At 41.0% G+C, this 23,377-nt stretch overlaps 1 protein-coding gene across 1 annotated transcript in view; it reads left to right on the top strand.

Annotated features, from left to right (window-relative positions):
• Positions 1–23,377, top strand: part of FLT3 (fms related receptor tyrosine kinase 3) — a 121,086-nt gene that overhangs the window by 34,730 nt on the left and 62,979 nt on the right. Inside the window, 4 exon segments of the mRNA XM_089685776.1 lie at positions 13,050–13,132; positions 14,600–14,709; positions 18,900–19,102; positions 21,590–21,705. Of these exon segments, the coding sequence (XP_089541902.1) occupies positions 13,050–13,132; positions 14,600–14,709; positions 18,900–19,102; positions 21,590–21,705 (512 nt within the window).

Below are 23,377 nucleotides of genomic sequence, written 5' to 3'. Positions count from 1 at the left end.
AGTTTATTTGTTTCTTTTATAAAATTTTTCAAACAGGTATTTTTTCTCCTTCACTGATGTGCGTTGATGAGGCAGCACTGATAGGCGGCACTGATAGGCAGCACTAAAGGGCACTGATAGGCAGTACTAATGAGGTGGCACGGATAGGCGGCACTGATAGACAGCACTAATTAGGGGTCACGGATAGGCGGCACTGATATGCAGCACTGATAGGCGGCACTGATAGGTGACACTGATTATGGGTACTGATAGACGGCACTGACTGGCATCACTTCTGGGCACTGACTGGTGGCACTGACTGGCACAACCCCTGGGCACTGACTGGTGGCACTGACTGGCAGCACTGCTGGGCTGCACTGGTGGGCACAGGTGGGTGGCACTGGTGGGCACAGGTGGGTGGGCACAGGTGGGTGGCACTGCTGGGCACATGTAGGTGGCACTTCTGGGCACAGGTAGGTGGCACTTCTGGGCACAGGTAGGTGGCACTGCAGAGTGGCACAGGTGGGTGCACTGCTGGGCACAGGTGGGTGCACTGCTGGGCACAGGTGGGGGCACTGCTGGGCACAGGTGGGTGCACTGCTGGGCACGGGTGGGCGGAGCTAGTGGGCGCACTGCTGGGCGGAACCTGCGAGTCTCACTGCTGGGCACCGATCATCAGGGCACTGATCATCAGTGCCCTGATGATCGGTGCCGATCCCCGCTCTGACAACTGCCGGTTCTCGGCAGTACTTTCCTCACGATCTGACAGCGTGAGGAAAGTGCAGCCGAGAACCGGCACTTGCATTTCCCTGTGATCAGCGTGTCATTGGACACCGCTGATCACGTGGTAAAACGCCGGTAAGATCGGCCTTTTACTACATCTCGTGATCAGCTGTGTCCGTAAGACACAGCGATCACGGAGATCGCTAGGTGCGCGCCCCCTGGGGCGCGCAGGAGAGCGCGTTCTGGGGGGACGTCATATGACGTCCACCCAGAACTGGCCGGCCGCAGTGCAGCCGTTATTCGGCTATCTGCGGTCGGCAGGTAGTTAACTGAACAAGCTGAAGTTAGAAGCTGATTGGTTTCTATGCAGAAGTGAGCTTGATTTTGCACTCTCCAGCTTTAGTAAATAAACCCCCTTATGTCACTTTTCTTCCAATAGTATCTTCTGGGTCTACCAGGGACTGATAATGTAACTCTTGCACAAATGAACTGGAATTACATTAGCCTCATTAATATTAATATTATTTTACAGACTTGGTAATGAGTGGAGAAGTACACAAAATAAAAATTTGCTAGCAGCAAGGGAAATTATTTTTAGGTAGAAGGGACCCTGCATGTCTCGTCTGCCCAAAAACTCTACTCCTAATCAATATTTAAGGACTTTAATTCCACAATACATTTTTATTATTTTCAGTATTACAGGTACTTACACTCACCGGACACTTTATTAGGTACACCTTGCTAGTGCCAAGAAAATTTCCCCCATACCATTACACCACCACCAGCAGCCTGAACCATTGATATAAGGCAGGATGGATCCATGATTTCATGTTGTTTACGCCAAATTCTGACCCTGCCAACTGAATGTCACGTCAACCAGTCTGCCCATTCTCTTCTGACCTCTGACATCGACAAGGCATTTTTGTACACACAACTGCTGATCACTGGGATATTTTCTCTTTTTTGGACCATTCTCTGTAAACCCTAGAGATGGTTGTGCATGAAAATCCCAGTAGATCAGAAGTTTTTGAAATAACTTAGAGCAGCCCATCTGGCATCAACAACCATGCCAGGTTCAAAGTCACCTAAGTCCCCTTTCTTCCCCATTCTGATGCTCGGTTTGAACTTCAGCAAGTCCTCTTCACCACGTCTACATGCCAAAATGCATTGAGTTGTTGCCATATGATTGGCTGATTGGCAATTTGTATTACCAAGCAATTGAACAGGTGTATCTAATAAAGTGGCTGGTGAGTGTATATAACGCTGTCAATTTATGCAGCACTTTATATATACTGTATATTGTCCATTCACATCAGTTCCTGCCCTCAAGGAGCTTTCAATCTAAGGTCCCTAAGTCACTTTCATACATACATATAATAGCAGCAATTTAGGCATGAGTCAGTGAACCTACCAGAATGTCTTTGGAATGTTGGAGGAAATCGGAGTACCCACTTAGGCACAGGGAGAACATGCAAACTCCATGCAGGTCAAATTTAAATAAACTTTTACATGAAAGCTGAAGGTTAGTTATTTTTTTTTTTCTTGCACCAGGGATGCTGCTTATCAGTAATGAAGTGTAACCTGTGTGCTGGTGGCTGCTGCTTACAAGAGAAATCCTCAGTCCTCTGCCCCCAGATACCCCTGCAGCAGTGGTCTTCTCAGCAGTTGTGCTTGTGACATGCACTTGTCAAAAGTCCACCCGCCCTTTGGACTCTTGTGCCCCAATCATAGAACTCGTAATATGCGTTACCACTATACAAAGTGTTCCATGATTGGAGGAGGCGGGCCTTTCATTCATCTACCCATCCTCCAATCACAGAATGCTTAAAGCTTAAAGCAGAACTAAATTCATGAACTCTCATCGATGCTTCAATGGTCTAACGCCCACAAGGTCAGCATCTACTCACTGGCTTCTTCTGGGGGCTGGCCTTCAGCCGTTTTGATTGGAACATTGTGGGATGACTTCAGTCCCGCACATGCACAGAACAAGAGTCATTCATTCGGCGCACTGGCACTGTGCTAGATTTGTCAATGGAGCTGCATATGTGCAGCTCCATGTACAGTCTGCAGAGAATTGTAGAGGAAAGTTCATTTAATTGCAGAAGAGACATTGCATTTCTTCTGCAATAAAGAGCCAGCTTGTTTGCAATTCTTTATTTGTTTCCTTCAGTTCTGCTTTAACAAGAGAAATTAAATGGACAGCACAGAGAATAGTAAGATTGTGTGAAAAAATAAACCAAACCATTTAACAACTAGAAGACAGTCTAAAGAACATTTTTCTTTCACTGACTTAAAGTGTTACTAAACCCAGGACCCTGCATTCACTATATCTGGTCTCCCACAGTACATAGAACATGGAAGTGCAATTATTTTAGTATATATAAACTTCTAAATACCTTTTCTCAGCAGTTAGAGCAGTCTTGTGACTTCTATCAGTGTTCAGCAACTGGTTAAAGTTTGTAGGAGGAGTTTTCTTTCTGCTATAGGGGGATGCATAACCTCTGACCTCTGTCTGGACAGTGCTGATTGACCCTGTGCTGATCACATGCACTCGCCCAAGAAAAAAAAAAACCCTCTAGCAATACACTCCAGACTGAGCATGTGCAAATGGCTACAGTTCAGTCTGTCTTATCAGGAGATAAGACATGGACATTTGAACAAGAGGAGGAGCAGAGAAGTCAGGATCAAACGGGCTTTTTACACAATGCACCCCTTAGGTTCCACAGTAAGTATAAAACGCATGCCTTACTGCATATACAGGCTGATTTTACTGTTGTGGGTTTAGTAACACTTTAAGTAAGCACCTAGGTAAGGAAAACAGACTCCTGTTTGCATGAACCCCAAGGGCCACAAGATGGCATGTTCCCCCTTCACTTCCCCACACACACTTCTCAGGCTGCAGATCAAGCATCTAGGCTGTATGTTGCAATGGCGCTTGTTATCAGTGAATATAAATGTTGCAATCATTTAACATAATTACTCTTTTAATTCATGTTATGCAACACTCATGTACATGCTAACATTTCGCTCTACATCCTCTGGGTTGCGGTGTAAAATGACTAGACTGCCATCTTGTGGAGGACATATGTATACCTTGTTAAATGGAGGCTGTCATTGCAGACTTCCTTCCAAAAATGCCAGTTGTCTGAATCTCTCTAGGTTCAATAGCTATGGAACGAGCAACCTCAAATAGACAATATGAAACCAGAACTATCGACCAGCGATAAATCAAACATTTATTATATTACGTCTTACCAATTAATAGATGTAATGGTTGTATTAGTTTCCTTTTAAGATTTTCTTTCCTCTATTTGCATCTGTTGATTCAGCCAGCAACTCTGCTGTTTTTCAGAAGTTCAAGCTCTCCAGTAGAATGTATCAGCGTACAGGAATGAGACCATCCATTTACCACTGACAGGGGTGATAAAAATGATCAGCTTATATTCATACATGTAAAACTTTTATCCTAAAAGGGAGAAAAAAAGGGTTTACTGTAACTGTTTATAAAGTGTTAGATGGAGTTTGCCTTCAATTTGTTATTGTACTCAGATCTGCGAATACATTTATACCCCCCACCCCCCAGACTGACAATGCTGCTGTCTGCTCCTCTAAAGTGGTGTCTCACTAATACAGGAAGTGTGTTACTGGCCAGATCACCAGGTGAAACAGAGGGAAAAAGCCAAAGAAAAGAAAACTGATGCAGCCACCACATCTAATGATTAGTAAGGGATTACTGAAAGGGAAGTTGATGCTTGGAATAGACTTCCAGCAGAGATAGTGAGTTAATCAACAGTAAGCTGATTCAAATATGCTTGGAACAAACAGATCTATACTCAGACATGAAAAGTTAACAAAAAAAGATGCAAAAACAAACAAAATACAAAATCATGGATAAATAAAAAAAAAAGGACAGACTCAATGGACCACTTAATCTTTTTTCTGCCATCACTTTTCTATGTATCTATGTAAGCTGCAGTATAATACATTTTTGTTTTTGAGTTTAACCACTTGCCCTCCAGAGGATTTACCCCAGGCACAATCATGTACCTGTATGTCAAAGATTTCTTATGTGTCTGCTTTCCCATGTGCACATGAGCCTGGAAGAATGTGTTGTCTTCTGCTGCAGCACAAGCCGATCAGCAGATCCCAGGCAATAATTTAGGCTGGAACCCATCTTAGGGAATGAAAGGAGAGAGCTGTGTGTTAGTAAACAACACAGAGTTCTCTTCAAACAGTGGTTATGTGCCACTTTTTTTCTCTCTGCAAAGCAGGCGTGAAAACGGGCACATTGCTTAGTAAAAACAGCACTCATACTAATCATTGTTAGGCACAAATGTAACCCCTTGATCGTCCAATATGTTAACCCTTTCCCAACCAGTGTCATTAATAATGACAGTGTATATTATTAGCACTGATCACTGTATTATTGTCACTGGAAATTAGTCAATTCCCCCCCATAGTCAGCTAGTGTCAGACTTCCCGCTGCACTACCGCAGTCCTACTATAAGTCACTGATTGCTGCCATTACTAGTATTAAATAAATAAATAAAAATTCCAGTATCCATACCAAAGTTTGCAGATGCTAGAACTTTCACACAAACCAATCAATATACCCTTATTGGGATTTTTTCTACCAAAGATATGTAGCAGAATACATTTTGGCCAAAATTTAGGAAGAAATTTGATTTAAAAAAAAAAAATATTTTAAAGCAGAAAGTAGAAAATATTTTTTTTTTTCAAAACTATGGGTCTTTTTTAATTTATATTACAAAACAAAAACCCCAGTGGTGATCAAATACCACCAAAAGAAAGCTCTATTTGTGTGAAAAAAATACTATAAGTTTTGTTTGTGTACAGCGTTTCATGATTGTGCAGTTGCCAGTTAAGGTAGTGCAGTGTGTAACAGCACAAAATGGCCTGGTCATGAAGGGGGTAAAATCTTCCGGAGCTAAAGTGGTTAAATGTGCAAAGTACACCTTAAATAGGATTTATTTTAAACACTTAAACATATCCTGCACATACACAAAAGAAGGCTGCACTATTGTACATTTCAGCATTCAAGATAAAGTTATTGATCAAGACTGATTGTCACTATACAAGAAGAGGTGGCTGAATATGAACCTTGATGGCAAGATTACCAGGTGCTGTTCTATACCAAATTTCCTGTTATCTGATTGGCAGCGTATCTGTTACTTGTTGCTATATAGTAGAAACAACTTCTACATCTTCTAATTCTCTGGAGATATTTAGTATCTCCTCCCTGGACCATGCTAGACAGGTTAGTTATCAGTAAGGGACAATTACAGTGCAAGGGTGTTTTTTTTTTTTTTTAATTTTCTTGGAGTTTGGCTTTAATGCAAATACATTACACAATTCATATTTATTTTATAACTTGTTTTCCTTTATAATTTTTAATTAAACTTGCAAATGGCCATTTTGGATTTTTTAAAAAAAAGTCTATTCCTGCTGACCGCAGGTGTGGTAAATGTTCTTGCAGTTTATTTTCTACTATCAGTGTACTATAATGCTGTATCAGAAAATATACAGCACATTTAAATATTTAAAATTTATCAGATCTAAAAAATAATATTTAATGTTTTCATTATTTTTTTTTTTAGTCAGGCAACTACATGAAATGTTACATATGAATATCTACATTTGCAGCCAGCAGGTAGAGATCTGTTCCTTTTCCTAAGGCTAATCTTGACTACTTTTGCTGAAAAAAAAACAACCTGCTGTATACAGAAGTCAATAACTCAAGCTTAAATTTATATACAATACCTGAATGAGTCAGAGAAGTTACGCAACCTTCCTCCCTGACTGCTCTGTTTATACAGGGTCATATGAAGGTTCAATTAGATAGAAACAATGTAAATGCAAACAGCTTTTGCTATGCTATGTGACACCAGCGTATTAAATTAGGTCTTTCTTTCTTTCTTTCTTTCTTTTTCTTTCTTTCTTTCTTTCTTTCTTTCTTTCTTTCTTTCTTTCTTTCTTTCTTTCTTTCTTTCTTTCTTTCTCTCTTTTCTCTCTTTTCTTTCCTTTTTTTAGAACAAAATAATTAAAATATGTATTAACAGAGGAGGAAAGAGGCATATACCTCTTACAGAGGAGTAAACATAATAACAGTGAAGTACAAATGACCATATGGATAGTCAAACAGGGGGTGTCATAGCCTGCCCTCTCCGGTAACTAGAAGGAACAACCCGAGGGGGGAAGACACTACAAAGTACAATAATGGCTATGTTGATCACAAATCAGAAAAAGAATATTGGAACATATAGGTTGTCTCATATAGTATCTCTAATAATCATTCAAACTAACTAATTTTGTGTGATAACCCCAGCAAGAACAGGGTTCCGCTGTATTTTTAACAACTGGTCTGTGTAATGGCCTTTGTGTCTATGGTGGATGTGTAAAGGGAGAGAGGGAAGGGGGGGGGGGAGAGGGAAAAAAGTGTGTGGCGGGGGGGAGGGGGTTAGGGAGAGAAGAGTCTTCCATCTCCAATGGGGTTAAATCAGTTTAACTTGTTAGTTGTTCATACCTTGTACCATCTATGTAGGGGTAGCTTTAAGGAGAAAGTAGTCTACTGTATCCTGGAAATGTGCTGGTAAGTTTTGTTGGTGTATCATGTGCAATGTTATAAAGCTCCTCCACTTTGTCCATTTTGCTGGATGGGTTGGAACCATTCTGTAATGGTAGGGGGATTTTCAGTGTTCCATTTTGGGGCCGCATTAACTAGGTGCATTGCCAGAGATCTGTGATACACAGCTCTGGGAAGAGATGAATGGTGTAGAAGGTACTGTGTGGGGGTAAAATCCAGCATGTATGTGGTAATTCTAGTGATAATTTCATGTACTCCTTTACAGAATTCTTGTATTTTGGGGCAGGCCCACCAGATGCGTAGTAGGGAGCCAGGTTCAGAGCCACATCTCCAGCAAAGAGGAGAAAGGAGTTAGGAGAATTTGTGAAGCAATACAGGGGTTCTGTACCAGCCAGAAAATAATTTATAGCCCGTTTCTTGTGTGGATACATTTACAGATCCCTTTTGTAAATGGATAAAGATTCTTTCCCATTCTTCATCAGAGAGGTCTAAGGAGTGTTGTTGTTTCCAATGATGGCTTGGTTTACTGGTTTTTGGTGTATGTTTGGAAAAAAGAAGGGAGCATATCATAGAGATCACATGTCATTGGGGTGTTGTTCTGGAGCAGATGGCTGCAAACAGGGTATGGGGTCTGGACCAGTCACCTAAGGTGTTTGGGTAGTGAAAAAAGTGTCTTCGTTGAACATACATCCAAAAGGGAAATGACTGGTTAAGCATTTGTGATTTTAGTGCTTCGTAGTGCAGAGAGGCGCTTTTATGAAAGAAGTGTTATGTGCTTGTGCGCTTGTAAACTTGGCGTTATTGTCACTAGCATCAACGCAGTGATATTTGTTTTTACAAGTCCTCCTGAAACATAGTTTTATTACCTGTTAATCCATAGAGCTATTATTTTTCCACTAAGCTGTCCGTGAAGAGGGGCATTTACTTTTACAAGAAACTGCTGTCTCAGCTGCTAAATGGTCAGAGGAGTTGTCAATCAACCAGCAGGAGGCATTAACTGCAGCAGATTGGATGAAAGCACAGGGAGGGTACCGTCCTGCAGAATTGGAAGCTGGGGCTCACATTATTGATAAAAAAAAAGACTCTAAATAAAGAGATCAGACAAAGACAGAAGTCTAAAAAAGGAGATTAAAAAGGACATGAGCAATGAAAAACACTGCAATGGTGATGACATTTGATATATGAGGGATTCATGAACAGTGTCTAATGCAAACAAAACAGGTAGACTGATTTGGAACAAAATATAACAACTCTCATGGACTTTTGCCATGTGTACTAATGCAGTGATAATTTGTTCATTATATATATTAATAAATACATTTCTATAAAACATTATTCATGCCTATATAAAAAACCTTGCACAGCTACACTGATAAAGCAAAAAGGGAGCTGTTTATACAACTTTAGCACTTGGGTTTACATACAGTTTAAGCATACCCATAACTATTATAGTTTCCCTACTTTTGAATGACTTTTATAAACCAGTTGTGAGCATTTTGTGAAGAAGTGGCACTTCCTAAAACAACAACATCCTCAGTTGTGAAGTGGCCACAATGATGTGTTTGTGCATGTGTTTCTGGTAGGATGACACGTTGCTGGCTGCCTAAAATGATTTACATGCTAGAATGGAACACAACTCCATATTTCCTTCCCGTCTCAGCACAGGCTGTCACTAAATATATAATGGCCCTGAGGAAGTTGAATAGTTGTTTCAGTTCTTCAGTGGCCAGCAGGTTAAACCCAAATGTTTTCCTTCTCCTTTACATCCTAGTCAAGTCACGATCTTCTAAGTCCAGGCATTTCTGGACATAATTTCAGACATTTGTTTTGAGTGTCTTTGCGCATATTTATGTATATTTATTTAAACTTATACACATCAATGCATACAATACATTCCTATGTAAATCCATTAATAATTCTTCTCATATACACGTATTTGCATGCATTTGCATATATAAGTGGAACTACGGTACTCAGTATCTGAGCACCACAAATTGAAAACACTATTTAATACATTTTTAATTTTCAAATCAAACTTACAAATCCTTCAAGGTCTCCATGCTTTATCTTGGTGAGAAATCACTTTAAACTGGGTGTGTTTAGCTGAGTAAACCCCTACATCCCTTCTCCAGATGAAAGGAAAAAAAATACCCATGAAGACTCCTAGTATGTATGACATCATTTTGGCCTAGGCCAGAAACTAGGAAGCAACTGAAAAAAACATACAAAAAACATAGGTTAAAACAAGCAAATATAATATTATTTTCTATCTATTCACTAATGCTAGCATTAAAAATAGTTAAAGCAGTATTAAACCCATAACCACAAATGTAATATATTTCAGTTTACCAATCCTTAGATGTGGTGGCTGCATTAGTTTTAATTTTTTAGGCTTTCACCTGGTGATCTGGCTAGTAACAACCATCCTATATTAGAATTCCCCCACTCTGGATGAAGAAGCATAGAAGCACATTTGGACAGCAGCATTGTCAGTCTAGGGGGGGAGTGTTAGATGTGCTAACAGATTTAAATACACTAACAAATTGAAGCCAAACTGCTGCTAACACTGCATCTAACACTTTATAAATGACTAAGGCCAACAGTCAGATGTTGTATTTTAAAAACCTACACATGAAACTGAAATGTGCAGTACTGCTCTGGTTTTTACAGGTTATAATATTGTTCTTTGCAAAATAAGGATGAACATGTTTGACTTCAATAAGTTCAGCTCCACAATTCAGTTAGCTTACCAACATTTCCTCAGAGGAGCGGTCATTGATTTCTAGGATTGCCGTGCAAGGAGGGGGGGCAAGCTTCAAGATGTAATTACAGTCAAGGTTTATCTGATATGTGTGCTTGGTACAGGGGCACAGAGAAAATGATTTGTAGAAAATGAAAAGTACCTACAGTCACCGTGACAGGTTCCCTGTAATGATACGTACAGCCTTCTTTTTTCAACTGATGTTTTGGTTTTGTGTAAGAGAGAAAAATATAAGTGTTCCTATAAAACACTTGTGCTTTTTTAAGGTGCCCTTGTTGTGTTTGTTATTATGGAGAGTGTTGGTTATTATTAGAGAATGGGGTCAGGCACTCTATTAGTATAATTAACTTTATAGATCAGATACAGATTTTTCCAACCCAATCTCCCAGCCTGTAGCATCCACAGGAAGAAACATATCTAACACAGGAAAGATGATCTGCCCAACAACAGCTTGATGCTTTGACTGTTGAAGCAGATTCTCTAAATAGCTCTAGAAGGGAAGCCAGCCAGCTTTTATGGTTACACTTGATTTATGATGCTTATGCCAAGCATAACTGGGTGTCAAAAAATAGGATGTGGGCTTCCTCATGATGTTATACTGGAACTGTGCAGAAGGACAGTTCAGTTGAATCCCTGATGCACTCTACTGTTGCTCCAAGTGGGTATGGGTAATTGTGACGGTCATGTGCTGGTGCCATCTGACTGAAATGGATCATCTATAGTATTATGTACTTTAAAGAGCAGCTGCATATTTTGCCTTTTTTTACAACTATTTTCCTTAACCTACCCCACTCGCTCCTGCTGCTGGCTCTACAGGCACCCATGGTCTTACTATCTGTGGCCTTTGTACAACTGGATATCCTTATTAGAAACCAATTCCTCTACAGATGGACCAAGATGACAAATTATGTAGAATCCCATCACATTCTGATCACCCCTCTCCAATTTAGTTACCCCTGCACCCTACAGGTGGTTTATTTTGTCCTCCTAGAGCCTATGTGAAGCAGATAAGGCTCAGAGAGTACACTGCTCAGAAAAAATTAAAGGAACACTTTTAAATCAGAGTATAGCATCAAGTCAATTAAACTCCTGGGATACTGATCTGGTCAGTTAAATTGCAGAGGGGGTTGTTTATCAGTTTCAGCTACTTTGGTGTTAATGAAATTAACAACAGCTGCATTAGATGGACAACAATGAGACAACCCCCAAAACAGGAATGGTTTTATAGGTGGAGTCCATTCCCTACTCCTCTTTTCTTTTTCATTAGTTTTGCATTAGGCTAGGGTCAGTGTCACTACTGGTAGCATGAGGTGCTACCTGGACCCTACAGAGGTTGCAGAGGCAGTCCAACTCCTCCAGAAGGTATTGCCAGAAGGTTTGCTGTGTCTCCCAGCACAGTCTCAAGAGCATGGAGGAGATCCCAGGAGACAGGCAGTTACTCTAAGAGAGATGGACAGGGCCGTAGAAGGTCCTTAAACCATCAGCAGAACTGGTATCTTCTCCTTTGTGTAAGGAGGAACAGGATAAGCGCTGCCAGAGCCTGACAAAATGACCTCCAGCAGACCACTGGTGTGAAGGTCTCTGACCAAACAATCAGAAACAGACTTCATAAGGGTGGCCTGAGGACCTGATGTCCTCTAGTGGGCCCTGTGCTCACTGCCTGGCACCATAGAACTCGATTGGCATTTTCCAATGAACACCAGAATTGGCAGGTCCACCACTGGTGCCCTGCGCTTTTCACAGATGAGAGCAGGTTCACCCTGAGCATATGTGACAGACGTGAAAGGGTATGGAGAAGCTATGGAGAACATTATGCTGCCTGTAACATTGTTCAGCATGACTGTTTTGGTGGTGGGTCAGTGATAGTCTGGGGAGGCATATCCATGGAGGGACACACAGACCTCTACAGGCTAGACAATTGCACCCTGACTGCCATTAGGTATTGGGATGAAATCCTTGGACCCATTGTCAGACCCTACACTGGTGTAGTGGGTGCTGGGTTCCTCCTGGTGCACGACAATGCCCAGCCTCATGTGGCAAGAGTATGCAGGCAGTTCCTGGAGAATGAAGGAATTGATGCCATTGAATGGCCCCCATGCTCGCCTGCCCTAAATCCAATATAACACCTCTAGGATATCATGTTTCGGTCCATCCGATGCCGCCAGGTTGCACCTCAGGCTGTCCAGGAGCTCAGTGATGCCCTGGTCCATATCTGGGAGGAAATACCCCAGGACACCATCCGTCATCTCAGTAGGAGCATGCCCCGACATTTTCAGGCATGCATACAAGCACATGGGAACCATATAAACTACTGAGTACCATTTTGAGTTGCTGCAATGAAATTTCAGAAAAATGGACTAGCCTGATGCATCATTTTTTTTCACTATAATTTTTGGGGTGGCTTTGAATTCAGTCCTCTGTAGGTTGATGATTTTCATATCCATCAAACAGTGGGGCATCCTTACGTTCCTAACACACTACCCAGTCCATTTCAGTATAGATATCCGGCATGATATTTTTCCCCATTGAGATCTGATGTGTTTTCAAAGTGTTCCTTTAATTTATTTGAGCAGTGTATTGAAACAAAACTTAAAACAAATACAGAGTGATAGAATGCAGCAGAATCAGCACAGGTAACATTTGGAGGAGTAGGTGGTTTTATTTTAGCATGATTCCGGGTGGTATTTGATCACAAGAGTGGTCAGACAGGAATGCTCACAAAGCAGATAACTGATAAGTGATTGAAAACCTGCAAAGAATTATGAGGCCTCCTATTCAATCCCTGATTCCATCACAGGTTCGTGCATTAAATATTTGCCTTCCTTAAAATTGATGTCTTGTAATGTCATGAGAGTGTTCAGTGATGAAAAAGAGCAGAAGCACTCCTGGCGCATAGCTAAGGTACCAGTAAGAGGAGTCATGCTGTCAGACAATATGAACAATTTTGATTATTTTGTACATATGTTAATATTGATATTTCAGCTGTAGTGACTTGGATCAAAAACCTCCCTCATACTCTAAACAATGCCCTGAGGGCAGATACCTGCACATAGAGGGAAAACGAGGTAAACCAAGAAATCGCCCCCCCCCCCCCCCACTCTGGAAAGCGTAAAGGTCACGACAGCATCCTGTCCTAAATGAGTGACCACATGTAGTCCAGAGGAGGATGTAAATAATGATGTATGAAAGCCTGTGACCCCCTCAGGTGCCAAGCTGTGAGGTGCCTCAGAGCGTTGTTTAGTGTATGAGGGAAGTTTTGTTACCCTTGTCTGCATCCTTCCCTGTATTACACTAATTTACACATATGTATGATTGGTCTGGTGCTGGGTTTATCCTGGCGCTCTTGGCTGATCAAGTCTGGGTGTAGGAGCTATTTGTTTATATACCAATTATATTTTTTCCTGTATAGAATATGTTATAGCTTACAAGTGAGTCATCCAAACTATTACCTCATAATCAATGGGCTTCCCCTTATGGGGATTTACATACATGGGACCTGTGGAGTGTGGTACGATAATATTTTTGTGTTTTGATTTATACTTTTAATTTTGTCTGTGCTAATAAAGAAGTTTTTGTGTGCCATTGATCACCTTCTCCTTTGTTTGAATCATTATCCTTAAGTACTTACAAATTCCCCACTCTGGTTGAGTCCACAACTAGTCTTTTTTTGGTAGTTTCTCATTGGTTTGGTATCTAGGGACTCCTGATATACAGGTGAAACTCGAAAAATTTGAATATCGTGCAAAAGTTCATTTATTTCAGTAATGCAACTTAAAAGGTGAAACTAATATATGAGATAGCCTCATTAAATGCAAAGCAAGATAGTTCAAGCCGTGATTTGTCATAATTGTGATGATTATGGCTTACAGCTCATGAAAACCCCAAATCTACAATCTCAGAAAATTAGAATATTACATGCAATCAATAAAACAAGGATTGTACATAGAACAATATCGGACCTCTGAAAAGTATAAGCATGCATATGTACTCAGTTCTTGGTTTGGGCCCCTTTTGCAGCAATTACTGCCTCAATGTGGCGTGGCATGGAAGCTATCAGCCTGTGGCACTGCTGAGGTGTTATGGAAGACCAGGATGCTTCAATAATAATAATTTGCTGTGAATACAATTTTGTGGAATATTTAACCACTGCTGGTTGCTTCCTTACTTTTGAGAGAGTCTAGGAGGTTAAATGATTTACAACTTCTATTCTGTCACTATCAAGCTTAACATTGTTGTCATTTTCTGAGTTTATGATATTCATCTTGTTTATATCAGTTCTAATCTCTGAATACATACTTGAGTAGATTTTTTTCTTATTAAACCAGAGTTTAGTGCTGCTTTAAGCAGAAATGCAGACACAGGTAAGCAGATATTGACTACTTTAATTTTCAGGTACCTAGAGGCCGGTGGAGAAGGGGTGAAGCCAGTGCACGTAAAAGCTTAGGAAAATTGACATTTGTAAGGGTGACATTTGAAGAATGAAAATTATAAAATAAGGTGATATAAACTTATTTTAATTTTTTTTTTTCTAGCTGCTATCTTTTTTAGCATCTTTGCAGTCACTATCCAAAACTCGGCAGTCATCAAATGTTATTTAATGACGAACTATGAAGAAAAAGAAGACACAGAGACTGATTTGGAGGTTAGTGTAGCACTACCCCTGGAGGGGCCGCTGAGAGTGACCAGGTTTCTTTTGGTAAAGTACAGAGTCTGCCAGACCCAGACACAGTTCCAAGCACACTGACAAATGTAGACTTAGTCTAAGGCGGGGGTCAGCTACCAGTAGACCTCGGCCAGGAGACTAGTAGATCACGGTCAGGGCTTGCTGACCCGCCATCCCAGAGCATTAAACAGAGTGCAATGCAGAGGGACTACTTGTAAAGTTGGAGCTGTAGTAGGGAGCAAGAGCCGTATATGTTGATGTCTCCTCTGTAATGATGGCTCCTACGCCCTGTCATCGTTGGTGGGTGAAGCACCTGCCAAGCATGACCCATTCAAGTGAATGAGGTCACTCTGCAAGGCCCTGCAACTTTGTGCAGTACAGCAAATGAGGAGTTAAATAGGCAGGGTTGTGTTGTATTCTCACCAACTGTTTTAACCCCTTGAAACCCGCAGAAGCATGCAGTTGTGGGGACATGTAGAGTGACCCTATTTACATGAATGGGTCTCGATTGACAGGCAGTAGCACCCACCAAAAGCAACATGGGGCTTAATTCCTTCTGCAGCATGTGTACATCTTTGGCTGCTACCTCAGCAGATAAAGAGGGTAGGGATTGCGGGCGGGAAAACTGTGACTCAACTGCAGGGTTTTACCACCCCCCAACTTTACATGTGAATGAACCCTAAGAGTTCCGCTGCCAGATGTAACTAAGGGCTCATTCACAAGAGTGGCAGGCACTGCTGCTCCTCTACAAAGCATTCCAAGTGTTCTTAACAGGTGGCAAGGAGGCGACATGTTGCGTCCTCATCACCTGAGTTAAACATATGATTACCGTGCAATGCACGCGATTGTGACATGGCAGTACGGCAATTAGAGGTTTAAATCAGGTGTTAGGAGGTGACACTGGCTGACACCGTGCCCGGTGATCTTTGACTTCTCCCATGTTGTTCAGGTAGGTCTCCACCTCTTTAAGATTGCCTACCCCTGGTCTTAGGGATGTCTTTTTGTGAATTTATTGCAAAAAACACAAACAGTGGAAGGATAAGGGTGCAGGATACTCCAAAATATTAAAATAAATTAGTAGGAGGTCAAACTCTTGGCAGAATCCTTTCTTATGGGTAGAAGAGATGGCCAGGAAATCTGGAACCTTATGCGACCCATCCAAGTCCTATAGCAATCTATGGCACTTACACCACCAAGCATATGCATACTTGGGATCCATATTCAAAATATTACTTGCAAAGTCCAAGGACAATTATCTGCCACCCAGCCTCCATGAGACACTCTCTAGTGAGGAAGAAAAGGGTCCTCCTTAGGTCAGCCTCCACAGGTGATGCCCTCCAGAAAATATTATTTATCCAGATTCCTTCAGGCCCTCAGTCAGGCACAGGCACATCAGCTCTCAAGTACACTAGGCCTGTTCAGGGTGTAACATTAAACATGTTACTGTTGCAGCAGCCCCCATACCCCCTTCGATCCCCCATTGTTACAGTGGGCATGGGATCTTCTCACCGCACCTACTGTCACAATTTAAAAGAAATGTGGCTGGGTGGGCTTTGCCCACCCACCCGCGTCCTTCATTCACAAAGTTTTGTGAATGGGAAAACTACAACTACCATCAGCCATTGAGGCTGATCGCTTGCAATTCTCAATGAATCACCAGGGGGCTGATGAGCGCTCTAGGTAGTTCATTGATGCTTCCTGTCACTCAGTAACTGCCTGCCTGTACAAGGTACAAGCAAACAGATATACTGACAGTCTACAGGAGCCTGAGATTGCACCTACAACCTGCTGATTGTGGGTGCAATGCTTTACAGGCTCCTATAAAACAAAAGAAAATAAATAAATGCACTTTTTTTTACCTGCCAAAAGATGTACATGAATAATTTTTTTACAAAGATGAACATATTGTTTAAAGTTTTTTAATCTATTTCATTCACTGTTATGGAGAAGGATGCAGTAAGTGCTGGAACACGTAGAAAACAGCCCAAACTCCATAGTGGACAGGAACACAATCAGGACAAATGGCAGGGGATTCTTTCTGTTGAGGTATCGTAAGAAATATAATAATTAAGCCCACCAGGCTTCACAACTAAATAAAATATTACTTTTGGGTAACCTTTAGAGAGCATAGAGTCTATCATATAGCAAGTCTCGGCCTGAGAATTAGATGTGGGTTATCTGTGAGATTATGGCCTGTGGTGTATGTTGTGGACACTTGATGCCATGCATTGGACCAGTTCTGGGTTTCCCCTGTAAATCACTGTAAAGCTTATTTTTTAAACAAAAATTCCCTCACAATAACACCACTGTTTATAAATAATATAATGTCTAAAAATTATAGTAAGTGTGTGCCTCTTACCTGTTTTACAAAGTTATTTTGAAGCATCTCCACAAAATGTCCACCATCTTCAATACTTGTACACTTGGATGTTGTTATGTAACACTGGCTTTTGCATTCAAACACAGCAACAACAAAATACATGCTTTCTTTCTTTTAAGTCTTTATTTATTCAATTCACATTGAAAGAAAAAAAGTACATTCCAAGGCAAAACATGACATAACCAGTAGGTGAAATCTTGTCACAAGCAAGCAGTAAGCGAAAGGCAAATTCTGGATAGTGATAAAAAAATATTAGCTACTGAGACGTAGACAGATTATAACAAAAAACCCACATCCAGAGTGAGTGATGTTAATGGGGGTTAATGATGTTCCCATATAGGCAGTGTGGCAGATTTTTAATGATTATTGAGGGGGAGGGGTGGGATGGAAAAAAAAGGGGTAGGAAGGAAAGGGAAAAAAGTTTTGAACTCTTATCCAGCATCTCTGAGCAGACATAAGGACCATCAGCATCAGTAGAATGTAGGCATTCTCACTCTGTCTCCCTGAGGTTTAACTACTAGTCTTCAAAAGAAAACACATGCTTCCTAAAACAAAATATAACAAAATGTAAATGCTTCTCACTAAGACATACACTATATTGCCAAAAGCATTGGGACACCCCTCCAAACCATTGGATTCAGGTGTTCCAATCACCTCCATGGCCACAGGTGTATAAAATCAAGCACCTAGGCATGCAGACTGCTTCTACAAACATTCATGAAAGAATGGGTCGCTTTCAGGAGCTCAGTGAATTCAAGCGTGGTACCGTGATAGGTTGCCACCTGTGCAATGAGTCCATCTGTGAAATTTCCTTGTTACTAAATATTACATGGTCAACTGTTAGTGGTGTTATAACAAAGTGGAGGCAACTGGGAACAGCAGCAACTCAACCATGAAGTGGTAGGCCACGTAAGATGACAGAGCGGGGTCTGCACAGTCAATAGCTAAAGACCTCCAAACTTCATGTAGCCTTCAGATTAACACAACAACAATGCATAGAGAGCTTCATGAAATAGGTTTCCATGGCCAAGCAACTGCATCCAAGCCTTGTATACATGCATTACATAAAGACATGGATGAAGGAGTCTGGGGTGGAGGAACTTCACTGTCCTGACCTCAACCCGATAGAACACCTTTGGGATGAATTAGAGCAGAGACTGTGAGCCAGGCCTTCTCTTCTGATATCAGTGCCTGACCTCACAAATGCGCTTCTGGAAGAATGGTCAAACATTCCCATAGGTACACTCCTAAACCTTGTGGACAGCCTTCCCAGAAACGTTGAAGCTGTTATAGCTGCAAAGGGTGGGCCAACGCAATATTGAACCCTACGGACTAAGACTGGGATGCCATTATAGTTCATGTGCGTGTAAAGACAGGTGTCGCAATACTTTTGGCAATGTAGTGTATGTCCAGAGAAACACAACTCAGGTCAAACACAGCCTCAGAATTGTCATCCACATTGATTTGATGTGTTTCAAACACATATTAAGTGCAGAAAAATAACCCCCTTATACACAAGCCCTTAGGTCCATGTAATACTAACAGTTCTGTCATTGGCAAAAACTGTCACTGGTGAGCAGGGCAACAGTATTGCAGAAGAAGGGGTAATGTGCACATCTGTTGCTCAGCCCTCTATGTATTAGCCTGAGAGTCAACATCCTAAGCCTCGTCTCTTTTACAAATATTGTTACTATTCCATAAACCTCTAGGAGAAACTATGAGATCATTTAATATATCTGTCTTACAAAGCAATATAATTCCTATCATTTGTATAATTTTACTGCTCCAGGTTTCCAGCTCCATGAACCAAAGTACAGACTTGAACTGTTTGAAAATCTCAAACTACACATACAAAGCAGCCTTAACGGTGAAAGCCAATATATTTGAGTTAGTAAAACTGAAGATACAACACAATATAAATGAGACAAAGCCATTTGTCTGGTTGCTGGAGAAAAAAAATTACTCTCACATCATAAAGACATCAAATTTCAGGTAAGACTATTTTATTAACACTGGCTTAAGGCAAACCTGTCACAACAGTAAAAAGTGAAAAAAGAGGTTCTACTGTATAAAGATATATTATACTTGCTCCAAGGAGCAGGACCCTCCTATCCCTCTTGCATTGAACTGTATTGCTGTATTGTCTCCAGTTATATTGTAAAGCACTGAGCAAACTGTTGGCGCTATATAAATCCTGTATAATAATAATAATAATAATACTTACCTGTCCTGATTTTCATTCTTTTCAAAAACAATGGCCAGAGAATCTCCATCTGGCACACTTCCAAGAGTTTGGGATTTTCAGCCCCCTGAAAAGTGTGTGGTTCCTTCCACCAGCCCCTTTGTTACTGTTCTGTGCAGAACGTAGTAACATAGAGGCTGATGGAAGAAACCACCAACCCCTACCAGGGGCCAAGAACCAAGAAGCTGCTACAAGTGTTGCTGAAGAACATTATTTTTCAGGCACTGCAGCGTACAAACGCACATTGGGTGGGCAGACAGGAAAATATAATATCTTTTTTTACAAGGGAACCTCCTTTTCAGATGCTTAATTTGGCAACAGTGTCACATTAACTGGTAATCATAAATTATAAACCCACACTCAAGTTATCCAAGACCATGTCCACCCAAAGTATACTCACCCGCTGGCTTCTTATCTTTTTTAATTTCAGTTCCTCTCCTCTGACTAGGTCTAGGACTAGGACAGTTCCTCTACTACCCCTGACTGTATTTAGTTACAGCCCCAAACCCTGCAAAAACTGCTGAAATATAACATAAACTGGGACTAAGAAGCTGCATGAATAAGCACACCCAAACCAAAGTCCATTTCAAACAAATCTATTACAAAATAGATTATCCAAAAGGGTACATCCATGATTATGATTTGAAATTCCACATATACACCAATAAATGAGAACATAAATTACAATGATACGTGGTTACAAGCTTATTGTTATAGTGTTGTTTTATGGGAAGCAGCAAAAAAAAAACAAAAAAAAAAACAACCAGAATTCTTTTGAAAATAAACTGTACCATGTGTACAAATTGTAGACCAGGCTGAAGCAGAAGAAGAAGTCCCAGATCAGCTCTGACAACTTTCTCAAGGTTCATGTATGCAGACATTTGAAACTCATTGTTATACCCTTTTGCATAATTGTTTTCATAACTGAAAATCACTATATATATATATATATATATATATATATATATATATATTTAACCTTGTATAGTCATCAGGAAGCCAAATAGGATCCAGTGATCCTATGTTCTCCATTTCTCTTTAAAGTGGGTGTAAACAAAGCATATCATTCTATATTGTGCACTTGCCTCTGTCCAAAGCACCTAGCATGATTTCTGGCTGCTCTCTCATTCTTCTGTTATCTGCATGGGACACCAGACAGTCTCGGGAGACACCCACTACCCAGCACACAGCAGGTGACTGACAGCCTCTACTGTGCATGTTTGCCAAAGAGACTGTGTAGAGGGTCCTTTTTCCTCCACTCAGGTCTCAGATTACAATCAGCTCTCTGCTCTATACTGGACAACGTGTGACATCAGATCCCTACCCCCTCCTGGAGCTGAAAGAAATGTGGTGTAAATTCTGTACCTTGGCTGGAGAGAAGAAAGCGCTCAGATAAACTGGTACAACTTATGTAGGAGGATTTCCTTCATACTGTTTATGTGTATCACCTCAGGCTTTTCACTTCAGTGGGTATTTGTACAACCACATTAAGGTCTGGTTCATACTAGATGCAGTCCAGTGCTTTTTTTCTGCATCAAAAATGCATCAGTAGGTTATATTGTTTCCAGTGGCCTAGATCACACCAGTGTCATCAGTTCCAGTGTGTTCCAAAAAATAAGTAGAACATACTGCATTTTTTTCTGTACTGAACTGTAATGGAACATGGCAAAACACATAAAAAAAACGCACTGGAATGCAGCTAAATGCACCAAAAATGCACGTCTCTGTTTAGGATGAAAAAAAAGAGGGGAAAAAACACACAGTAACGCATCCAAAATGCATACAATTGCACCGGAACACATAAAAATTATCATATGGAAACATATCCGGAACACATACGAACTGCGTTTCTATGGAGTGAACCGGCTCTAAGCGTTATACCTAGAGGGTTTTAGCTTTTTTGTAGACTGCTGCAAAATATCAGTTCTACATAAATGTGGGAAAAATAAGTAGGGAATTTACTGAAAAAGCATATTGCCAACTTTAAAAATTAATGTTATACCAGTAAATCTGCAGTAACTCCTCACCTCTGAAGGGTATCTTACCTCTGATCCTGGAAAATGAATCTTAGTATAAGATTTGCAGATGTTTGTGACTTGCTTTCTGCGTTGTATTGGGTTCCTATGCATGTACATTACCTTTCTATATCTAAATAAAATTGAAAACAAATCTGTTATGCTGATAGAAAGAAACATCACCAGAAAGAACTATTAACTGTTATTTTTTTTTTTCTGCAGTAGTATACTTAGTTTGGATTTGGGAAGAGTCACCGAAAAGCAAGCTGGAAGATACAAGCTATTGATACAACATAAAAACATCAATCACACCATACACTTTGAAGTTGTAGTAAGAGGTGAGGTTATATCTGTTTAAGGGGAAACTATGAGAAAAGAAATATGGGAGATTCCACTTTTTGCTTTCAAATGCGTGAAGGCTGTTATCCGGTTTTGCCTATACCACCTAATGTACTCCCATCCTACATACACTATATTGACAAACGTATTGGGACTCCTGCCTTTACACGCACATGAACTTTAATGGCTTCCCAGTCTTAGGCTGTAGGGTTCAATATTGAGGTGGCCCACCCTTTGCAGCTATAACAGCTTCAGCTCTTCTGGGAGGCTGTCCGCAAGGTTTAGGAGTGTGTCTATGGAAATGTTTGATCCTTCCAGAAGCTTATTTGTGAGGTCAGGCACTGATGTCGGACAAGAACGCCTGGCTCTTAGTCTCTGCTCTAATTCATCCCAAAGGTGTTCTTTCAGGTTGAGTTCAGGAGTCTGTGCAGGTCAGTCAAGTTCCTCCACTCCAAACTCACTCACCGATGTCCTTATGGACCTTGCTTGTGCACTGGTGTACTGTCATGTTGGAACAGGAAGGGGCCATTCCCAAATTTTTCCCACAAAGCTAGAAGCATGAAAATGTTCAAAATGTCTTGGTATGCTGACACCTTAAGAGTTCCCTTCACTGGAACTAAGGGACCAAGCCCAACCCCTGAAAAACAACCCCACACACCACAATCCCCCCTCCACCAAACGTTACACTTGGCACAATGCAGTCAAGCAAGTAATGCTCTCCTGGCAACTGCCAAACTCAGACACGTCCATCGGATTGCCAGAATGAGAATCATGAGGTGTCACTCCAGAGAACATGTCTCAGCTGCTCTAGAGTCCAGTGGTGGCGTGCTTTATGCCACTGCATCTTACGCTTTGCAGTGCACTTGGTGATGTAAGGCTTGGATGCAGCTGCTCGGCCATGGAAACCCATTCCATGAAGCTCTCTGTGCACTGTTGCTGTGATAATCTGAAGCTTACATGAAGCTTGGAGGTCTTTAGCTATTGATTCTGCAGACAGTTGGTGACTTCTGTGCACTTCCGCATGCTCTGATCCTGCTCTGTCATTTTACATGGACTACCACTTTGTGGCTGAGTTGCTGTTGTTTTCAGTTGCTTCCACTTTGTCATAATACCACTAACAGTTGACCATGGAAAATTTAGTAGCAAGGAAATTTCACAGATGGACTTATTTCACAGGTGGCAACCTATCACGATACCAAGCTTGAATTCACTGAGTTCTTGAGAGCGACTCATTCTTTCACAAATGTTTGTAGAAGCAGTTTGCATGCCTAGGTGCTTCATTTTATACACCTTTGGCCATGGAGGTGATTGGAACACCTGAATACAATGATTCGGTGGGGTGTCCCAATACTTTTGGCAATATAGTGTATCTCCAGTTTAGTCAGGCCAAGATCTGAATGACAACCTCAGAGCCTGCATCTCCTACCAAGTCAGCAATGGCAGCACCTAAACTTCTATTGACATTATAATTGAGACTACCTACATTTTATTTTGAGCCTCTCCCCAAATCCTGGCTTTTCAGAAGGTGAATGGGTTTTCCTCTAGAATTTTTAAATGTAAATGCTTTGTAGACAAAAAGTGACCTACATGAATATCCCTGCACTCAATGATAGGCACATTTATAAATAGATGGGCATGTTCTTAATTAATATTATAAACATATCTGACTAC

This window comes from Staurois parvus, unplaced genomic scaffold, assembly GCF_062004578.1.
Source record: "Staurois parvus isolate SC_StPar_1 unplaced genomic scaffold, SC_StPar_1.0 ptg000387l, whole genome shotgun sequence".
Classification (NCBI taxonomy): Eukaryota; Metazoa; Chordata; class Amphibia; order Anura; family Ranidae; genus Staurois; species Staurois parvus.
The sequence above is the reverse complement of the archived record's forward strand: the minus strand, read 5'-3'. Positions and strand labels throughout refer to the sequence as shown.